Source organism: Oenanthe melanoleuca, chromosome Z (assembly GCF_029582105.1).
Source record: "Oenanthe melanoleuca isolate GR-GAL-2019-014 chromosome Z, OMel1.0, whole genome shotgun sequence".
Lineage (NCBI taxonomy): Eukaryota > Metazoa > Chordata > Aves > Passeriformes > Muscicapidae > Oenanthe > Oenanthe melanoleuca.
In genome coordinates, this window is record NC_079362.1 from 49024018 (window position 1) to 49042280 (window position 18263).

The 18263-nt window shown below is 36.6% G+C and overlaps 2 protein-coding genes across 3 annotated transcripts in view; one reads left to right on the forward strand and one right to left on the reverse strand.

Annotated features, from left to right (window-relative positions):
- The window catches only part of GLDC (glycine decarboxylase), a 40628-nt gene extending 32511 nt beyond the window's left edge, over positions 1–8117 (forward strand). The window contains exons 18-25 of the mRNA XM_056514895.1: positions 663–812; positions 1263–1375; positions 2166–2307; positions 3591–3702; positions 4737–4832; positions 5786–5958; positions 6588–6668; positions 7313–8117. Of these exons, the coding sequence (XP_056370870.1) occupies positions 663–812; positions 1263–1375; positions 2166–2307; positions 3591–3702; positions 4737–4832; positions 5786–5958; positions 6588–6668; positions 7313–7456 (1011 nt within the window). The 3' untranslated portion in view covers positions 7457–8117. The remainder of the gene's footprint in view (positions 1–662; positions 813–1262; positions 1376–2165; positions 2308–3590; positions 3703–4736; positions 4833–5785; positions 5959–6587; positions 6669–7312) is intronic.
- A 482-nt stretch (positions 8118–8599) lies between these two features.
- The window catches only part of UHRF2 (ubiquitin like with PHD and ring finger domains 2), a 78628-nt gene continuing 68964 nt past the window's right edge, over positions 8600–18263 (reverse strand). The window contains exons 10-16 of one of the 2 annotated variants that reach the window (XM_056514894.1): positions 17714–17820; positions 15587–15749; positions 14904–15041; positions 13993–14116; positions 13465–13625; positions 12621–12719; positions 8600–11078 (exon numbers count right to left, since the gene is read on the reverse strand). In XM_056514894.1, coding sequence (XP_056370869.1) covers positions 10932–11078; positions 12621–12719; positions 13465–13625; positions 13993–14116; positions 14904–15041; positions 15587–15749; positions 17714–17820 — 939 coding nt within the window. In that variant the 3' untranslated portion in view covers positions 8600–10931. Of the gene's footprint in view, positions 11079–12620; positions 12720–13464; positions 13629–13992; positions 14117–14903; positions 15042–15586; positions 15750–17713; positions 17821–18263 lie in introns of both variants that reach the window. The other variant, XM_056514893.1, reaches the window with a different exon arrangement.

Here is an 18263-nt window from a genome sequence, read left to right on the forward strand (position 1 = left end):
AGGATTTCCTCAAAGAGTCTTTCTACACAGTAGATTCTTTTACAGCAGACCTTTTTGGTCCACAGCTAGTACTGGAAATGAACAAGCCATGTTCATGAATATGAAACATTTGAAACTGCTTTTCAGCCTTCTTTTAGCAAAGTTAAGTCCACTTCTGCTGGGGAAGATGTTGCTAGGCAACTACTGTTCTTTTATTTAAAGTATATTGGCTGCAGGTGAATCTTGCAATGCAAGGGATTAGCAGGACATATTTCCACATTTGAACAAACTTTTATGGTAGTCATGAAACTGTATTGCTGAAAGTAGGGGGAATGGTCATTATTTCACATTAACTTGAAGGCCAGATGTTTCATTTGGTTGTCTGAAGGTCCCAGAAGTAAGTATTATATATATGTATGTATGTGTGTATATATATACCTTCTATTACCTGCCTTCTTCCCTGATTTAAAATTCTGATTTATTCATAAATTACCCTTTTTCCATAGGCATGGCTGAAGGAAGGAACCCAGTATCCTTTGCTGACTATAAATGACTTTGACTATCTGCTGATAGGCTTTCTTCCCATCTGTAAACCACTCTGACTCTGGTTGTATTTTTAAAATAAATTCTTGAGAAGCTTTAGGAGCCTCAATGACTTTTTTTTGTCCCCTCCCTGCCACCAGGTGGACAAGCACAAGGAGAACTTGGCAGCCATCATGATCACATACCCTTCCACCAATGGTGTGTTTGAAGAGGAGATTGGAGATGTGTGTGACCTCATTCACAAACATGGAGGCCAAGTTTACTTAGATGGAGCAAATATGAATGCTCAGGTACAGAATCTAGGCAGATTTACTACTACTGGGAGTCTTTGCAATAAAAACAGCACAGCAGTACTCAGTTCAGACCATATCACAGCTTCCATGCAAGATGGCACAGCATTTGAGAGAAGATGGGAGATTTCCAAGAAGAGTAATAAAAATTATTACGGAAGTAATTATCCTCTATTTGATTTTTCCCTGAAGTGTGTCATAAGATTTATGGGTTGTTCACTGAAATTGGCTTAGTATGCCTACTCTTTATCAAAGACATTCTTTACAGATGTAATTAAGAATTCCTAAAGCAAAATATTATTTACATTAAGTTTATGCTTATGATGCATCATGATTAAAAAAAAACCATAAAAACATGCACCATCTTTTTCAACCTGTTCTCCTTGCATTCAGTAATAGGTTTTAAATGGCGTATGAAGAATATTTTGAAACATGGTATTCCTTTTACAGGTTGGTCTGTGTCGTCCTGGAGATTATGGCTCTGATGTCTCCCATTTAAATCTTCACAAAACCTTTTGCATTCCCCATGGAGGAGGAGGACCTGGAATGGGACCTATTGGAGTGTGGGTATCTATATTAGCCCTTTCCTTAAAAAAAAAAAAAAAAAAAAAAATTTATATTTATATTTATATTTATATTTATATTTATATTTATATTTATATTTATATTTATATTTATATTTATATTTATATTTATATTTATATTTATATTTATATTTATATTTATATAGATATATATAGATATATATAGATATATATAGATATATATAGATATATATAGATAAATATAGATAAATATAGAGATATATATAGATATTCACTTAAGTACAGAGTGAATGGACAGGAGAGGTGTGTTATGCTGGTTGCAAGTGTCCTTCTCCAGCACCGTCTAATCTCATGAATGGTGGTGTTCACCTGTATCCCCAAACCCTGCCTTCCATGTTGGCCTTCTAGTGTGTGCTAAACCTCACTCAGTAATCTGTTTCCTGAGCAAGAGATCTACTTTGAGGGCTGATAATACTGCATGTAGTCCAGAACACAGAAGTGCTGCACGAGCTGTGTGAATCCATCCTATGGGGCAGTCGTACTTCCTTAAAGGAGGATAATCTTACTTGTTAAAGACAGTTATTTTTAATTGGGTAACTCCATAAATACCTTGTGATAGGTTGAAGACTGAGTGCCATCCTCCACTGGCACCAGTTGTGTTAATAAACTTCCTTATGAAGAAAGCATAGATCACACTTCCTAGAGGACTGTGTTTGGAAGCAAGGCGAAGAGAAACTACTGATGATTAAACTGTCCTGATATGATAACCCAGGAACACTAAGCTCTAAAATCAATGTTTTTGTTTTAGGAAGAAACACTTGGCTCCCTACTTGCCTACCCACCCTGTGATCAAACTAGAGCCAGATAAGGATGCATGTCCTTTGGGTACTGTCAGTGCTGCACCTTGGGGTTCCAGTGCTATATTGCCGATTTCCTGGGTGTACATCAAGGTGCGTAGACTTTTATAAGGAGTATCAGCTGAGGTCCTGTTTCTGTCCAGTGACCACTGGAACCACGTGAACGGGTTTAAGAGCAGCTTGTAAGGTGTTTACACAGACTGAAATGCAGTGAAATTAAGTGACTACAGTACAGTCATAGGTTATTTACATCCATCCTGCTTGTTTTATATGATGATGTTGCCAGGAGAAAGGATATCAGGACAACTGCAGGACAGCTCTTCTACCTCTTGTCTCTAGTAGGCCTTGAGATAAGTGGACACCAGGCAGAAAACATCAGTCAGGCTTCTACTTTCTGACATTGAAGTTTTCATCTTTAAAAGCTGCTTAGTAATTACTGTTCCCCCCCAAATTATTTTTAATTGTATGATTCAATATTGTTGTAGTCAACATCCACATAACATTCAACTTTACAATATCCTGAATTCCAGCGGATTTTACCGGTTTTGAAAACTGGTCTTAGTTTTGGTTTTACATGTGAGACAGCTTGATCATGATCTGTGTAATTCGTTAATCCCCTGCAATTTAGTGATAAGATAGTGAATATTTGGCTATATGTATGGAAATATTTATCCGACAGATTCAAATTCTGTTTGATACAAGGGTATGCTGGGACTCTTGAGCTACATTTAATGCTTCCAGTGATGAAGTTGGGGAAGAGTAAACCTAGGGGCAGTGTCATTCAGAGTCTATTTTGTTGCCAATTTGATACTCTAACTATGGAGAGTTTCCTCTACTGGGGAAATCAGCTCTCCTGGAATTCAAAATGAGAAAATATGAACTAGTGCAATTTTCATTTTCAGCTGTGGGTAAAAATAATTTGTGACTCTAAGCTGGTTCCCATTATAGAATATTTTATCCATAAGAAATTTTTTAAGGGGAGATGTTTCCTCACAGTGCAAAATGCCATCTATTTACATTGTCCCCCCTTGCTGTGGGATGGAGACAGGCAGGCTGTGCCTTTTGACATTGTGTTCTCACTTTTTTCTATTCAGTTCAAGGCTTCTCAGTTTGAGGAAAGGTTTGGATCCTTCACTTGAGGACTTAAAGCTAAACCTCTTACACAGTAGACACTCTCATAACCTTTGTACACCACAGGTGCCCTCAGTCAATACCCAGTGCTTCTCCATGAGCGTTGTGTGGAAAAGTGCAACAGCAGAGTGGCTGCCTTAGAGCTACCCAGGTGCATTGAGGTGCTGCTCTCTGTCATGCAGGAGCACACTTTGCTTGTTTTGGACCCATTTCAGATCTGTTCCTTCATGTTATTTTTCTTTCAGACAATGGGAGCAAAGGGTCTGAAGCATGCCTCTGAGATTGCTATACTAAATGCAAATTACATGGCAAAGAGGCTAGAGAAGCACTACAAAGTCCTTTTCAGAGGAGCAAGAGGCAAGTATTGGACAATTTCTTTTTCTTCTACCAGGCTGACTTTTTTTTGCCTCATGTAGAAGTTGGCTTGCAACATGGTTGTTTTGGTTTTTTGTTTTTTTTTTAATGCTATGTGACCTCTGATTTCAAACTTCTCTTGTTGTTCACAAGGAGAGAAATTACCTGCCACCCCTCTATGGATGTATTGCAACAAAACTGAGATGCTTGGAAGTAGAAGAAAAGTAATATCTGTTTATAATTAGAAAAAACTATGCCAAAAGATAAAGTAAACCATTAAAATGCTCTCCTTGAAATTTAATAGCAGAATAATGATCATTAGATGAAGGAAAAGTAACCAAGTTGAGACTTCCAAATCTCCATAGAAAATGATGCAACAATTTAAGAACTGAAAGTAATTTTTGGACCTGTACTTCCCATTGCACACTTCCTCTGAAAAAAATGCCCCCAAGTTTCCCTCACTTCTGCTTCTTGTTTACTTTTGTGAGATGAGATAGAATGCCTTTGGCAATGCATGATATTTTAGCTACATTCTGGTTCCCTGTTTTGGCTCTTCAGTCTTGCAACAGGACAAAAGTAATGAAGAAGAGATGAAAAGGTTATTGTGGTAGTAGAGTAACTACCAGAGAATTTATTTGGCTTGTTTAAGCTGAACAGCTTTGAAGAACATTTGAGTACAATATATATTATCTCTAAAATATATCTTACATTTAGTGACATACACCTTGGTTAAACCTACAAGCTGTACTTTAATAGAAGTGAATGAAAATTGCAAATTTTGAAGAATTTAACAAAGTTAAAGGTTCTCCAGAATCATGTATATAAATACAGACAACTTTTGTCTTTAGCCTCTCTACAACACTAGATCTGAGCTTCGCTCTGGCATAAGATAAAACTGATTATCCTGATGAATTTAAGATAGCCTAAGACCCAAATGATGTTGGGCCATTGACAAATCCAATGATTTGCAACAAGTTTGCAACAAATTGCATTGTTCTCCTATTAATTAAACCTAGTGTTCACCTTTTCATTTGCAGGTTATGTGGCCCATGAATTTATTTTGGATACAAGACCTTTCAAAAAAACTGCAAACATTGAAGCTGTAGATCTTGCTAAAAGGCTTCAGGATTATGGTAAGTCAAATGTCTATTCTTTAAAATAGCAGTATATGTGAAAATTTTCTAAATCTCTTCTAAAGGGAGACACAAACATTCTAGTTCTGTGCTTATGGATGGTGAATCTGTCACAATTATTTCAGGCTTCCTCATGTTCTTTAAGAGCTTGGAGAGATATTTGCATATACTGAGTTGTAGTAAGTACTTCTGACTCTGCTGCTACTTCACAGTTTTGTAAACTGCCCCATCAAATTACTGATTACATGACTCTCAACTGTTTGGAGCAAGTGAGCTGGAGCCAAAAGCTTAATAAGATTCCAACAAAGCAAAACAAGACAAAATAGGAAAGGAAAAAAAAAAAAAAGACTTTTGAAGTAGGATAATAGGATTTGAACAGTTCCATCCTGATATAGTTTATGCAGTTTTGTACACATGCTCTTCAGGATCTGATTGTGGATGCTTTTTGGCTGCTGGACAAGAGAACCCATTGAACTACTTGACCCTGTAGAACTGTGCTTCCAATGAGTATGCATGAAAACTGTTAAAACCCTAACCAGAAACTCCTCTTCAGTAAAATAATCTAAAGCCTAGTTTTGATACTAAAAAACCCACCCTTCCTGCTCCTTGTAAGTGAGCCTTAAATACTATGCACCACTTTAAACAGGCTTTTCAGTAGGTATTGAGGTGAGTTAGATAAGTATATTAAAGTTCCTTTTTAATAAACTGTTTCATTAAATCAGTGTGTAGCTCTATTGTAAATAATACAGTAGTGTTATCCTTCAGTGCTAAAAATGAATATACTTGAAAAGTTTATCTTACCTGAAAGCACAGTGCCAACACTACCAATTCAACCAGTTCAATCCTGTACAGATTTTCGTAGAGAAAGGACTGAATTTGTGAATCTGCAATAGCTAATGCATTTATTATCTCATACCCTATTGTCAGTGACTGATTTATGCTATTGTCACTAGGTTTTCATGCTCCAACCATGTCCTGGCCAGTGGCAGGGACACTTATGATTGAACCTACAGAGTCTGAAGACAAAGCAGAGCTGGACAGATTTTGTGATGCAATGATCAGTATTCGGCAGGAAATTGCTGCAATAGAGGAGGGCAGGATGGACCCCCAAATTAACCCACTAAAGGTAAGATGGCATACAGAGCAAGGGACCAGCCTAACCCTTGAGACTGCAGAGACTTCCAGATCTTTCTCAAAAGTAATGGTGCACAACAGTGAACAAAAGAATTTCTTGAGAAACCTGCAACTTTTTTAAAATTTGAATTTTGACTTTTTCAAGTGAGAAGTCAGGCCTTTGCTGATAGAGCGGAGAAAGTTATTTCCACAAGCACTTAATTTATATTTCAAAGCCATCTCAAAGTAATGAAGGAGAGACACTTATTTCACTGGCTTAAGATGGAAATGGAATGACCTTAACACTAATAATAAAATAAGGATTTAATTATTTTAGCAATGCATCACAGAACTGATATCAGCTCAAGTTCTGTTCAACTCTTAACCATATACTGACTTTTAAGTTTAGTGAAAAGCCAAAAGAATATTCAAGCCTTGGGTAGTATCTTTAGAAAAACTGAAAAAAAATCCAAATACTGACTTGCCTCCTGGTTTAAATCTGCCTTATCCCTCCCCAGATAAAAGTGTTCTCTAGACAGTAATTATTTATAAGTAGCAATGTGAACTTGACGCAGGCTTCACACTGATATGTTCAACTGAATGCAGAAGTTTCTTGCGCTCATCATGTCTTGTTTCTTGTAGATGTCACCACATACTCTGAACTGTGTCACTTCTTCCAAGTGGGATCGTCCCTACTCCAGAGAAGTGGCAGCATTCCCACTGGTGAGTACATAATGGGAACTTAGTGGTGTGGTAATACATAAATATGCTTTGTGCTCTGTAGTTAGTCAGTTGGAGATGAAGTAATGTGGTAAGAATGAAAACCTCAGAGCCATTTTACTGTTGCTCAATTTTTATGTGTGTGAGCTCTACCACAGTTTCATTAGTTTAGTTTTTAAAGAAGGAAAGAAGGCCTCAAAAAAAAAAAAAGAAGAAAAAAATAGGTCTCTGCACATTGGTGCAGACCATACTGATGCAGTACCATTCCAGTTTTCTTTAAGTATTGCATTGTAACTGTAGTGAACAGCACAGCAGTGTCCTCTACTTTTCCTTCATTCCTATCTGAAAGCCAGTTGTTCAAGGGATAATAAAGTTTTCTTTCATCTTATGAAAACTGCTTCTTTGCAAGCATGTTTTAAAGGATGTGACTATACTTTTTTGAAAATCTAAGCATTCTTTTAACTGTCACTTTTATTATACATGCTTGTTAACTTTCAGAGACTGCAAATAGATTTGAAGGATGACTTCACCTAAAAAAATCCACTTTGACAGCACTTGTAGTTCTTCAAGCTCCTAAAATCTATTATAATTTTGTAGCTTTACTTGGTGGAAAAGTTAAGATGGTTGGTTTCTTTTATCTCTCTTAGCCTTTTGTGAAGCCTGAAAGCAAGTTTTGGCCCACAATTGCTCGCATTGATGACATATATGGAGATCAGCATCTGGTTTGTACCTGCCCACCAATGGAAGCCTATGAATCTCCATTTTCTGAGCAGAAGAGAGCATCTTCCTAACACTGCTTCCAGCTGCCTGGATTTTTGACTCCATCTGAATGGCCCTTTCCTGATTTCTTGGGGATATTTATACTATGTATATTTTGAATAATCACCACGTTTGTTTATTGAACCACTGCAGTTAGAATGTAAATACAATCAGTATGTTAGGTGCAAACGAAATGTGATTGTTTGACAGCAGTTGATGTTGGAAGTTGCCTTGATTCATCATTTTGTCAGTTTTGTGCTAAAGTTTAAACGATTAACACCCAATTTGCAAAGTGGCATGGAAGATACAGTTTAAAAAGTAGAAAAGATGCAGATACATAAGGCAGTACTAATAAATATTAGCTGCAGAAATAATTGTTTATATTTTGTAAAAATGTGGTGAAGTAGATTTTTATTTACTTCACATATTACCACTAACTAGCATTGCTAGTGTTAATATTTCGTATTGATTTTTTTACCTATCAGTGTTAGTAGTTTAATAAAATTGGTGAGAATTTTAAGTGTTGTCATATTTTGGATTTAAACTTTTCAGCTGGATTTGTCCAACAGAGCAGTATGAAATTATGGAGCTTAAGTTCCCATTTGTGACAATTGCAACAGCTGCTATAAACTTACACAAAGGAAAATGCTGTCAGGAAATAATATTTAAATAAATCTCCAATATTTTTAATGACCCAGAATGATCCATTTTATGAAGCAGTAACAAGCTTAATCTTGTTCTATATCACATAATTTTTTCTTAGTACTTCGATCAAATCCTCTCTTATTCTGGAGAAGGCATAAAAGACTACTGTGAACTGCTTAGTATTACTTAAACCTTGGGTAAAAAAATGTTCTCTTTCCACAGTTTCTCAAGTCTCCTTCTGGTGTTTTTTTACACAGGGCACTCAGTTTGCTCTACTTTATATACAGCTTGTGTAAAAACTGATTCACAGTTTAAGAGACCATCAGCAGTGAGACCAGAGCCCTCCTGCAACACACAGTACCACATTAAATCACACAGTAGCCAGAGCTCAGACCTTAAACAGGAGCTTTTTCCTGTATATTTCAAATCAAATTTACATAAAACCAATCCTCTCACTAGTTCAAGTCAGACCTCTGTGCTGTGAGCACTTTTGAAAGGAACCTGCCCAGGTCCATGCAGAGCTGTCTGTTTGATGTACATGAGCACCCCTGAGGGGATCAAATCATTCAGCCACACAAAGCACAGTTTTGGTGCTGGAATTAGGAAACACATACTTGGCAACACTGAGAACACAGAAAAGGACCACACAGTTTTGCATCTTACAACCACCCACTACTCAACCTCTTCTTGAAGATCTACACGCACACTCAGCCTGGGAACACTCAAATAACACAAATGAGGCTGGTGTTCACAGCAGTATTTTAAGTACTGTAAATTTTGTGTCTTTTACAGTGAAAGTTTTGGGACTGCAACTTTTTCATTACCTACTTTATGACTTCAGTGGGGAGCTTTACACAAAGAGACTGCAGATGATAGGAGACAGGAATGGCTTTCATTAAAGGAAAGTCAGGCCAGATACCAGATTTTATGTGAAAACCTGCGCCTACATCCTAAATCATCTTAATATGTAGTGAAGAAAATCAGAATTAGTTTACTCTAGAATTTACTACTGAAAAGGGTGTCTTTCAGTAACTATTGATACAGTACTGAAGATGTAAAAAATCATGAAAAGCCACTGCAGACTTATAATGTGAGGAAAGGACAGTCTTTCTCTGTTGCCAATCTAATTTCCCAGTCTTGACAAGCTAGTTTAATGTTTGTTAAAAGCAGGTTCTTGCTGCTTGATTACGTCACTGAAAAAGCGTATTAAATTTTTTTTAATTTATGTATTTTTGTGTAAAGCAGGTAACTTCCCACCTTGGACCTCAAACTGACAACATTTATCTTATGACTTAATTGATAAAATCTATCCAGTGGAAAACAAAGCATGAAAATATTTTACAGTACTCAGCTAAAAGACTGAAAGCCACAAGCCTTATGAGCTTTCCATACAGAAGCAGTAGCTGTTACAAAGGTGAAATCACACTGCTCTCCAGAAAATACTGAGCTAACTGTAGCACTGTGGGCCACAGGCTGCCACTGCAACCTCAGTGCCAGCAGAGGGAATCTGAGTCACCCACCCACCTGCCAACCATTCAGGAACCCCACAGCCTGTGAGAGAGTCCATGGGTACCAATGTTACCTCTGGATCTTGGTTTGGTGTTGTTTGGCTGTTTTTAAAACTAGATGTTCTCTCCATTGAGAAATTAGTTAAGGAATATAAAGCCTCACACCTGAAAAACAAGGCCACCTAAGGAAAGCATTTAGTAATCTGAAAAATAAATTCTGTAAGAATCTTATTACTTAATTAAGTGGATAATAGTAAAAACAAAACTAGCAAATTTTCTGAATCATAAAATATTTAATAAGGTATATTTTCGGGGGCGATATATTGTATATAAAATTTCAGATCACAATATGAAGCGATTTGAACCCTCTCCAAGCTAGCACTGCCTTTAATGCTGTGTAGATGTATTGCCACTGATACAAGACCTACTAAAAGCATACAGTTTAACTAATACAGAAGTGGCTTTTTTGATATGAACTATTTTTTACACAACTAGAGTGTCTTGAATACCCTCTTCAAGTGCAAAAAACACAGATCACTTTACACTAATGCAGCAACAATGCATTCATATTGTTCTCATTAGTCATTAGTAGTCAACTTGCATAAGATACAAGAAAAGCACAATGAAGCTCACAAAAATAGACTAAAAATCAGCCCGTTCTTGCAAAAAAAAAAAAAAAAATACAGCATAATAGAAGAAAAAGATAAAAAAGGGATTATGCACACCACAGAATTTGCTGTTTAATCCAAATGGCTTAAGTGCTGAATATGTTTCTTTTTCCTGGTTTTTTGTGGGTTTTTCTTTTGGTTTGGGTTTTGTTATTGAGTTCTTTTTTTTTTCCTTTTTTTTTTTTTTTTTTTTTGTAAATCAAACCACATGGACCAGGCACAACTAATATTCAGGAGGCAGTGAGTAGCTAAAACATCACTAACTTTTTTTTATCCCCAATATTGTTTCACTGTTTGACACAATTTACTTTCCTCTGTCCTGAGGTAGTTACAAAAAACCAAATCATAAATTAGGCATCAGCTAGGCCAGTAAGAGCTGAGGCTTTTCTTTTTTCTTTTTTTTTTCTTTTTTCTTTTTTCTTTTTTCTTTTTTTAATTTTTTTTTTTTTCTTCTTTAAAAACTATTAGTTAACTGGCCAAAACTACCCTTGATGTTAAAAGACAGCTGAGAAATAGACTTCTCACAACACCAAGAAGTGGCTATGAGGGGAATAGGGTTAGCTGCTTCAAAATGTGACAATGTGTTGAGTCCCATCAAGCTGGCTGGTCCACTGCTGAATCCCCATGTTTATTCCCCTTTACTGTCTATAAAGTCACTGGGAGAAGAGCGGAAGGGTCTGAGCGCATCATCGTCCTTTGCTGTAACCCGGAAAGAACTGGTCCAGTAGTGTCTGCAGGACCTTGTTGGGAGCCATGGTGTAGCCCTTCCCCAGGTCGAAGCGGCAGGCAGGGCAGGTGAACACTTCTGCTCTGAAGGAGCGCTGTAAACAACTCTGGGACGTACAGAGACAGAGAAGTAAACTGCAATGACCTTCTTTTTGACCCACAGCTTAACCAGCAAAAAGTGAGGAATCACTGTAAACCAAAGGCACAATCTGCTGTACTACCAGAAAAAAAGGAAGTCTTTGCAAGCCCTCTGGTGCCTGACTCTGCCTGTGACTAAAATGTCCTAGCAAAGGAACCCTTCTCTGTGCTGGGATGCTAAACACTGTGGTTGGGAGGAATTAAATCACTACTGAGGTTTCCCCTTCATTTCCACTAGTGCTTCTGTTTAAGTCAGCCAATCCTCAGCTTCCTTACAGCTAGATTGCTATACTTTTCCAGACCTTCATATTAAGAGGAAGGTGAATACACCACATATACTGTTTATGTAGCAATCTCCATCTACCTCATCAGAACAGATTCAGTTTAGCCCTACAGATTTATGTAGGTTAATACAATCTGAAACACATTAGCAACTGTGCTGTCATCCTTATGACATTACTGCAGACTGATGAGCATCTTAAATTTTTTAGGGCAGGTCTGTGTCCAAACAGCAGCAGCAGCTTACTATCAAACTATTCCTGACAACTTTAAATGGATGTTATATTGTGTTCTCAAATATATACTGATATTTTCAAATACTCTTCTTTCTGGGTTTGTTGCCACTGAACTTTCTCTTCTTTCTTTTTTTCATGGTTTTCCAGTTTCCACAATTCTAAATATTAACTCCACAATATTTCTTATGTTTTTCAAAGAGACATAATCGTTCCATGTGTGCAGGCCACACATAACAATGCCCTGATTTTTACTGGAGTGGTATCTTTTAAACAACAGGCTTGCATTGCCTATTACCTATATTACAAATATTGTACTAGGATGATAATAGTTTGAGTTCTTTTTGGGCCTCAGACAGAAATATGAGGTATGGCAGGTACCATTCAAATATGCACAATTCAGTGCATGATTCTAAACACACCAGTGCTATAAAATTAACTCTAGTTCAGATTTGATTCCAAGCTCCTTGTATTAGCTCCAACTGACCAAGATTTTGAGACACATAAGTAATGTACTGATATCTATGGCTCCCCTACCAAACATGAACAATGCCAGGATTACAAGATAACATAACTTTTTCTGAAAGAGAAATTTTCTCCAAATAATTTTCTGGGGTATTTACCCTCCACCCTTTCACAGCTCTTAATAGAGACTTATAAAATCTCCTTTCATCTCCTAACTATGTAAAAGTAAATAATTGATATTGTACCAAAATCTAACCTGTGGACCTAACCAATTCCTAGCACACCTCCACTAACCATAAAGGCATGACAGCAATGGTAAGCCTCACTCATTATGTCTATCAGGAACTATATGAAACATATTTCCACTCTTTATTACACAAAATTAGGGTGCTTACACAGCAAACACTGAATGGAAACTTGTTGCCTGTTTTTGATCAGAATGTTATGCAATTATTATTGTCTTTCTAAAATGCATATGGCTTCTGGTGACTCAGAGCCAAGAAAACAGCCCAGAGCAAGGCAGTTTATTCTTACTTTACAGACGTTGTGGAGGCACTCTGTTGTCACTGGCTGGTAAACCAACTCCTGGCAGCAGACACACATAAAGGACTGTTCCAGTTTCTTCAGAAAATTCTAATGTAGGGCAAAGGAATAAAAGACAAATCTATTACATAAATGTGGCTAAATACATAAAGATTATGTACTTTCAGAAGGTCTTAAGTCCTTCACATCCCTGAGCACAGCTCTCTAGAAGTAATCAGGAAGCAAGTCTTTAATGGCTTAATTTCCCCACTCTTTTATAAATTGAAGAATCATATAATCAGAGAATGGCTTGGGTTGGAAGGGACCTTAAACAACACCTATTTCAACCCCCATGCCTTGGGCAGGGAAATGTTCACTAGACCAGGTTGCTCAGGGCCCCCTCCAGCCCAGCCTTGAACACTCTGAGTGATGGGGCATATGTCTCTAGGAAACGTGTCATAAAATTATTTTCTCCCTAAAGAAAAAATAGTGACTAAAACAATCTTTCTTCATGTCTGATTTCTGACATCAGCACAGCATAAAAATACGTTTATTGTATCAGAGAAAACATGCTCTCTTCAAAAATGAAAATAAATAAAAATCTGCTTTTAACTTCAGGGTGGTTTATGAGCAAGAAAGGGTCTCTATTGTGGAGGCATAACCCATCCCTCAAGAGCAAATTGCACAAGCATGACTTTTTTCTTGAAATACAAGTCTTGCAAATAAAAGTAATGCCAGTCAGTCTGTATTTAGTGAAAGTTCAACAAGCAAATGTGGTTTTAAGAGGGACTCAAGATTTCTCCAAATAATATAAAGAAAATGCAAACAATAAAAATCATGCATGCAACAAACATACTGGTCCTTCCTTAAGAGAAGCAAGGACTTCATCCCACAGCTTCTGGTTCATGCAGTCTTCTCTAATCAGCCACTGCTGCTCTTGGGTCAGCTGGAAAGCTTCTCCTTTCCCTCCATCCCCCATCCTCATGACTTTGGGTGTACTTGTAGGTTCCTCTGTACCTGCTTGGTGACCATCAGACACAGTAACAACAGTATTAGTCTGAACTAATAGAAGGGAAAGACAGAATTTTTTTCTAGAAGGAAATGTTTATTAATACAGACTACATGCATGAAATACAGCAAACAAATTCCTACTCCAACTCATACTGTCCATCATGGTTTTTTCGCAGAGTTTAAGAGCAAAAAACATGGTAGGAGCAGTAAAAAGGATTAAGACCCCTACACTATTAATTTATTAAAGAGCATGTGCTTCTTCATTTACATTAGTATTCCAAACAGCTTCACACTTCCACAAAGATTTAATGGCTTAGAAATAGTAACACAATAGACTTTGCTGATGAATGCTAAAAAAGTAAAAAATAAATACCATCCTCAATTGTCCTTTTCTGGTTTCCATTACTTTGGCTGTTTGGCTCCTGTTTCACAGTTTGCTTTTTAACTTTATCTTTCTTCTCCTTACTAGCCATGGCTTCCAAATAACCTTCTGGATACTAAAATCAAAAAGCACAAATTTAAAACAAAAATCACTGGCATACAGGAATAACCAAACATCAAAAGAAATAACTTCTAAAAGAACTTAGATCCCTATGACTATTTAGTAAAATAATCACGAAATAATTTTAAAAACCTATGTGATAGAGAAAACATTTAAATTAATACCTATCATTAAGAAAGCATGGTCAAGTAAAAGAATTTAATCCACACTCAGCTGTATTAAACAGTGTATCTGTACCTGTGTGATTACAAACTACATAAATAAGGGAGATGATGGTATGCTGTAAAATATACCATTGCATTGTCAGGAATAGATATTAATTCTTTCCACCTTTCCATCTTTCATGGATTCTGCAATGCCAAAATTTTCATGGATCAAGCTGTATCTTTGCCTAAAATACACTATGTATACAAACTACACAGTCACATGAGGAGGAAGATACATTAAAATGCACAGTTTTTCTGGTTTCTCAGACAGATTTTAGTCACACGTAAAAAAATTTGTTCCGTCCAGCCTAAGAATCATAAAACTGGATACAAAGTCTGATTTTCCAATCCATATAGACAAACCAATTTACTGCTAGGGCAGAAAGCTGAATTTGCAGTTCCTTCTGCTTTGTCATTATTACAGGATTCTTCCAATTTGCATATAGTCTGAAGTGTTTTTTAGTATCTAAAGCTGCCACAGTGAAAAAAAGGGGCTTTAATTTGACTGATTTATTTCTCTGGAATTTGGCTACTGGAACTAAGAATAAAAACAGCTGTCTCAGTCCTCATGCCAACCTGTACGCTTAGACCCAGCTTCTTTGAGCGCTCCATTCCTTTGGAAGTCCAAGGTGCAGGCTCAACATCATCTCTCCTCAGAAGATAGCGCCAAACTAAAAATCCACATTTTCCAATTTCTGGCCAATATTTCACCACCTAAAGAACAATACAAAATTACTGCCATTATTTTATCACAAGTCAAACACATGCACATCATCATACTTTAATTGTCCAAGAAGAAATTATGAGACTGATTTATACAACATTATTATTATTATTATTATTATTATCATCATCATCATCATCATCATCATCATCATCATCATTTTATACAGAAGTTCTTCCCTCAGCTGTGAAATTTTTGTATTTCTTATACATACAATGGTCTTAAAAGGCACACTCCTTTGTTTCAGAAACTAAGAAGTCTTTAAAAAAACCAAAGGCTAGGATACAGCTGGAAGGACTGAAGAAATAATGAAATAATCTGATTTCAGGGATGAATTTAACTCAATAAGCACACTCAAAGCAACTTACATATTCAATCTTATATATCCTATTATCAGATTATGTTCTATTATCACTCCTCTGAATAATTTCATTTTGGTTCACTTGTCAGTAATACTGAAGAATTTGCAGACTAACACATATGAGGCTTTTTAAAACAGATTCAGAGGGACTTTATGTTGTAGAGAGCAGAATACCTTGTAAATGCCATCATATCTGTTGCCTTCCTCTGGGGCATATTTGCTGATCCGCCGTCCCTTTGAACTGCGCACTACTCTAACTGGTTTACCAGCTCTCCAATTCTTTGACTCTGCTCCATTTTTGTCATCCAGTGGGGCATCACAGTTAAGGGCCAATGCCCTAAAAGACATGTAAATTCTTCATAAGCTAGATTGCTTCACCCAACAGAGTTTTGAGACTTTACATAATTAAGTCATATAAGTTTCCCTTGTCTAATTTTGCTTTATCAAGCAGCATAGATAGACCTTTCAATATGTTTTTTAGCAGAATTGATGGAAAAAATGAGATCCATGCTAAAATGCATGGTAAGAAAAAAGATGGGAACACTAAATATGTTGTCTAGGTTCCACATGAAAACTCTTGATATTGCTAGATAAAACAAACCAATCCTTTCATTTTTAAAAATAATCCCTTCTTAATAGCATTGAGGATACTAAAATTGTAACAGAAGGCAAACTTTCCGTACTGCTATCCCCCATCAATAGACTTCAAGGCTTTTTAAGTGAGTACACAAAAGTAATGAATATGACGAAAAACACATAGAGAAAGAAAGTACATAATAACCATCAAAATAGCTCTAGGTACCCTACCTTTCTCACATGATACATAAAAGACCTCGGAGAAGGACTCAGAATCATAGTAGCTAATTAAAGAACAAACAACTCCTTTACCCACAAAGGCCCTCTCATAGAAACCTGAAGTATGACAATATGACCAGGCTGCCATAAGAAACAGTATTTCTACTACCACAGCCTGACTTTAAGGGATTGAAAACCCTTCAAAATCAGCCACAACACAAATGATGGGTCTCTGAACAGAAGAAATTATACAGGTTATAAACAGACATGGTACAAGGATAGAACCCACATTGTAGAGAACAGTAAGAGACAGGCACACTATGCCAACATTAAAAATGTTTCCCATATAAAAACAAAACTTGTAAAACTATCTGGACAAGCAAAACCAGTACAGATTCAACTACATAAAATCATTATAATTTTTGAATTAAAGTGCTTGAGAACTTGCATCAAGCTCAGTAAATTAGAGCAGCACATTGTTATTCCATGTGCATCAATGCCTTCACTGCTAAGTAGTTTTGCCTGTGGATTTCTCATTTGCCAAGAGGAGAGAAATGCTGACACTACGGGGTCAGCTTTTAATTCTGTGTCCCAAAACAACTTTGTTCTATTCATTAAATATGCTTGTAAACTATTGCTTAAGCCTACTTCCATCTTTCTTCCCTGTTCATTCCTGTTTATTTTCACACCACATGCACCCTTCCCTTCCCTTCCCTTCCTCAGCAGCCAAGTCAGGTTTTTCCTCTTTCTCCTATAGAGAACTTGAAAGAATCCCTCTCCAGCCTGTCTGAGAGCAGAAGAACATATCTAAATGCAGACCTGGCAAACAAAAGCTCTCAGTGACTCTCAGCATCCCATAGGTGTACAGAGGTCAGTTGTGTAACAGATTATACTCTTAGAAACAGAAGAGGATGGAGTTCAGGCCAGCTTTTGGAGGATGGAAAAACACTTCCGGCAGATGTCTAATTCTTCTTCTGAATATATGTTCCCTTTCAAGTGCTGGTTTTGATAAAGCAGCACCCTAATTCCTTGCTTTTCATAGAAAAATATGATGGAAGAAAGGGCTAGCAAAATAGAAAATACTTCTTTTGTCATGGGAAAATGAACATGATTTCTTCCTCCTTAAATTTATAACTGATTTACCCAAGAGAGAAGAAACTTTAAAAAAGAAACACCCAGTGCTAGAAAACTTCCACTCAAGAGTTTTGACAAACTTCTCATTTAATTAAAACAGAGTCTTCTGAGGGTGACTGTAGAACAATTTCAACCAGAGGCAAGCTGTAGCAACAATACAACAATGTATTTCACTGAGGTGCATGTTCCTTTAAAGCAACAAAACATAATGCTTGATAAAATGCCTCTTAGAAGCAACAAGCATTGCTTTTTATGAACACAGCATGTACAGAAGAGGAAAAACAGAAAGAGCAAAACATTAGTTTTAAATTAAAGCACTACAACCCAACTCATGGTTTTGGAATACTTTTAAATTGTATCTTCAAAACTTACCTATTCATGTGTGTTAATGTCTGATCAAATGAGTGTTCTCCAATTCTTTTATTGCCAGAAAGATCTCTACCTCCACTCCCAGTGTAAGTGAACTCATCTCCTCGATCCTGTGCAAGAAGATTATCCTTTGGTTTAACGCTCTAAAGTAAAGTAACTCAATTTAAAAAAAAAAAGAAAAAGAAAAAAGAAAAAAAAAAGCAACTTCATTTGTTCTATTTACTCAGAGAAAAACTGTAATCCAGGGCATGAAAGACATATTTTCAATTTTATCATCATCCTATAGCAGCTGCACCAGCACAAAACTACTGGTCTAGATGTAACCTCTTCACCAAAATATTCTGACTAAAAAAATGCCTGCCTTAAAAAAATGCTACTTTTACATTATTTATAAAGCGATTTGGAGAAAAAAAATCTGAGGATGGGAACATGTTCTAGCAAGTAGCTACTTGCTCTTAAGCATTCATTGGGTTTACAAGAGTATCATGTTTGCAAAATACAGAACAATTACCTTGGATGGATCACGTCAGTCACTTCAGCTTGAGCAAGGAGT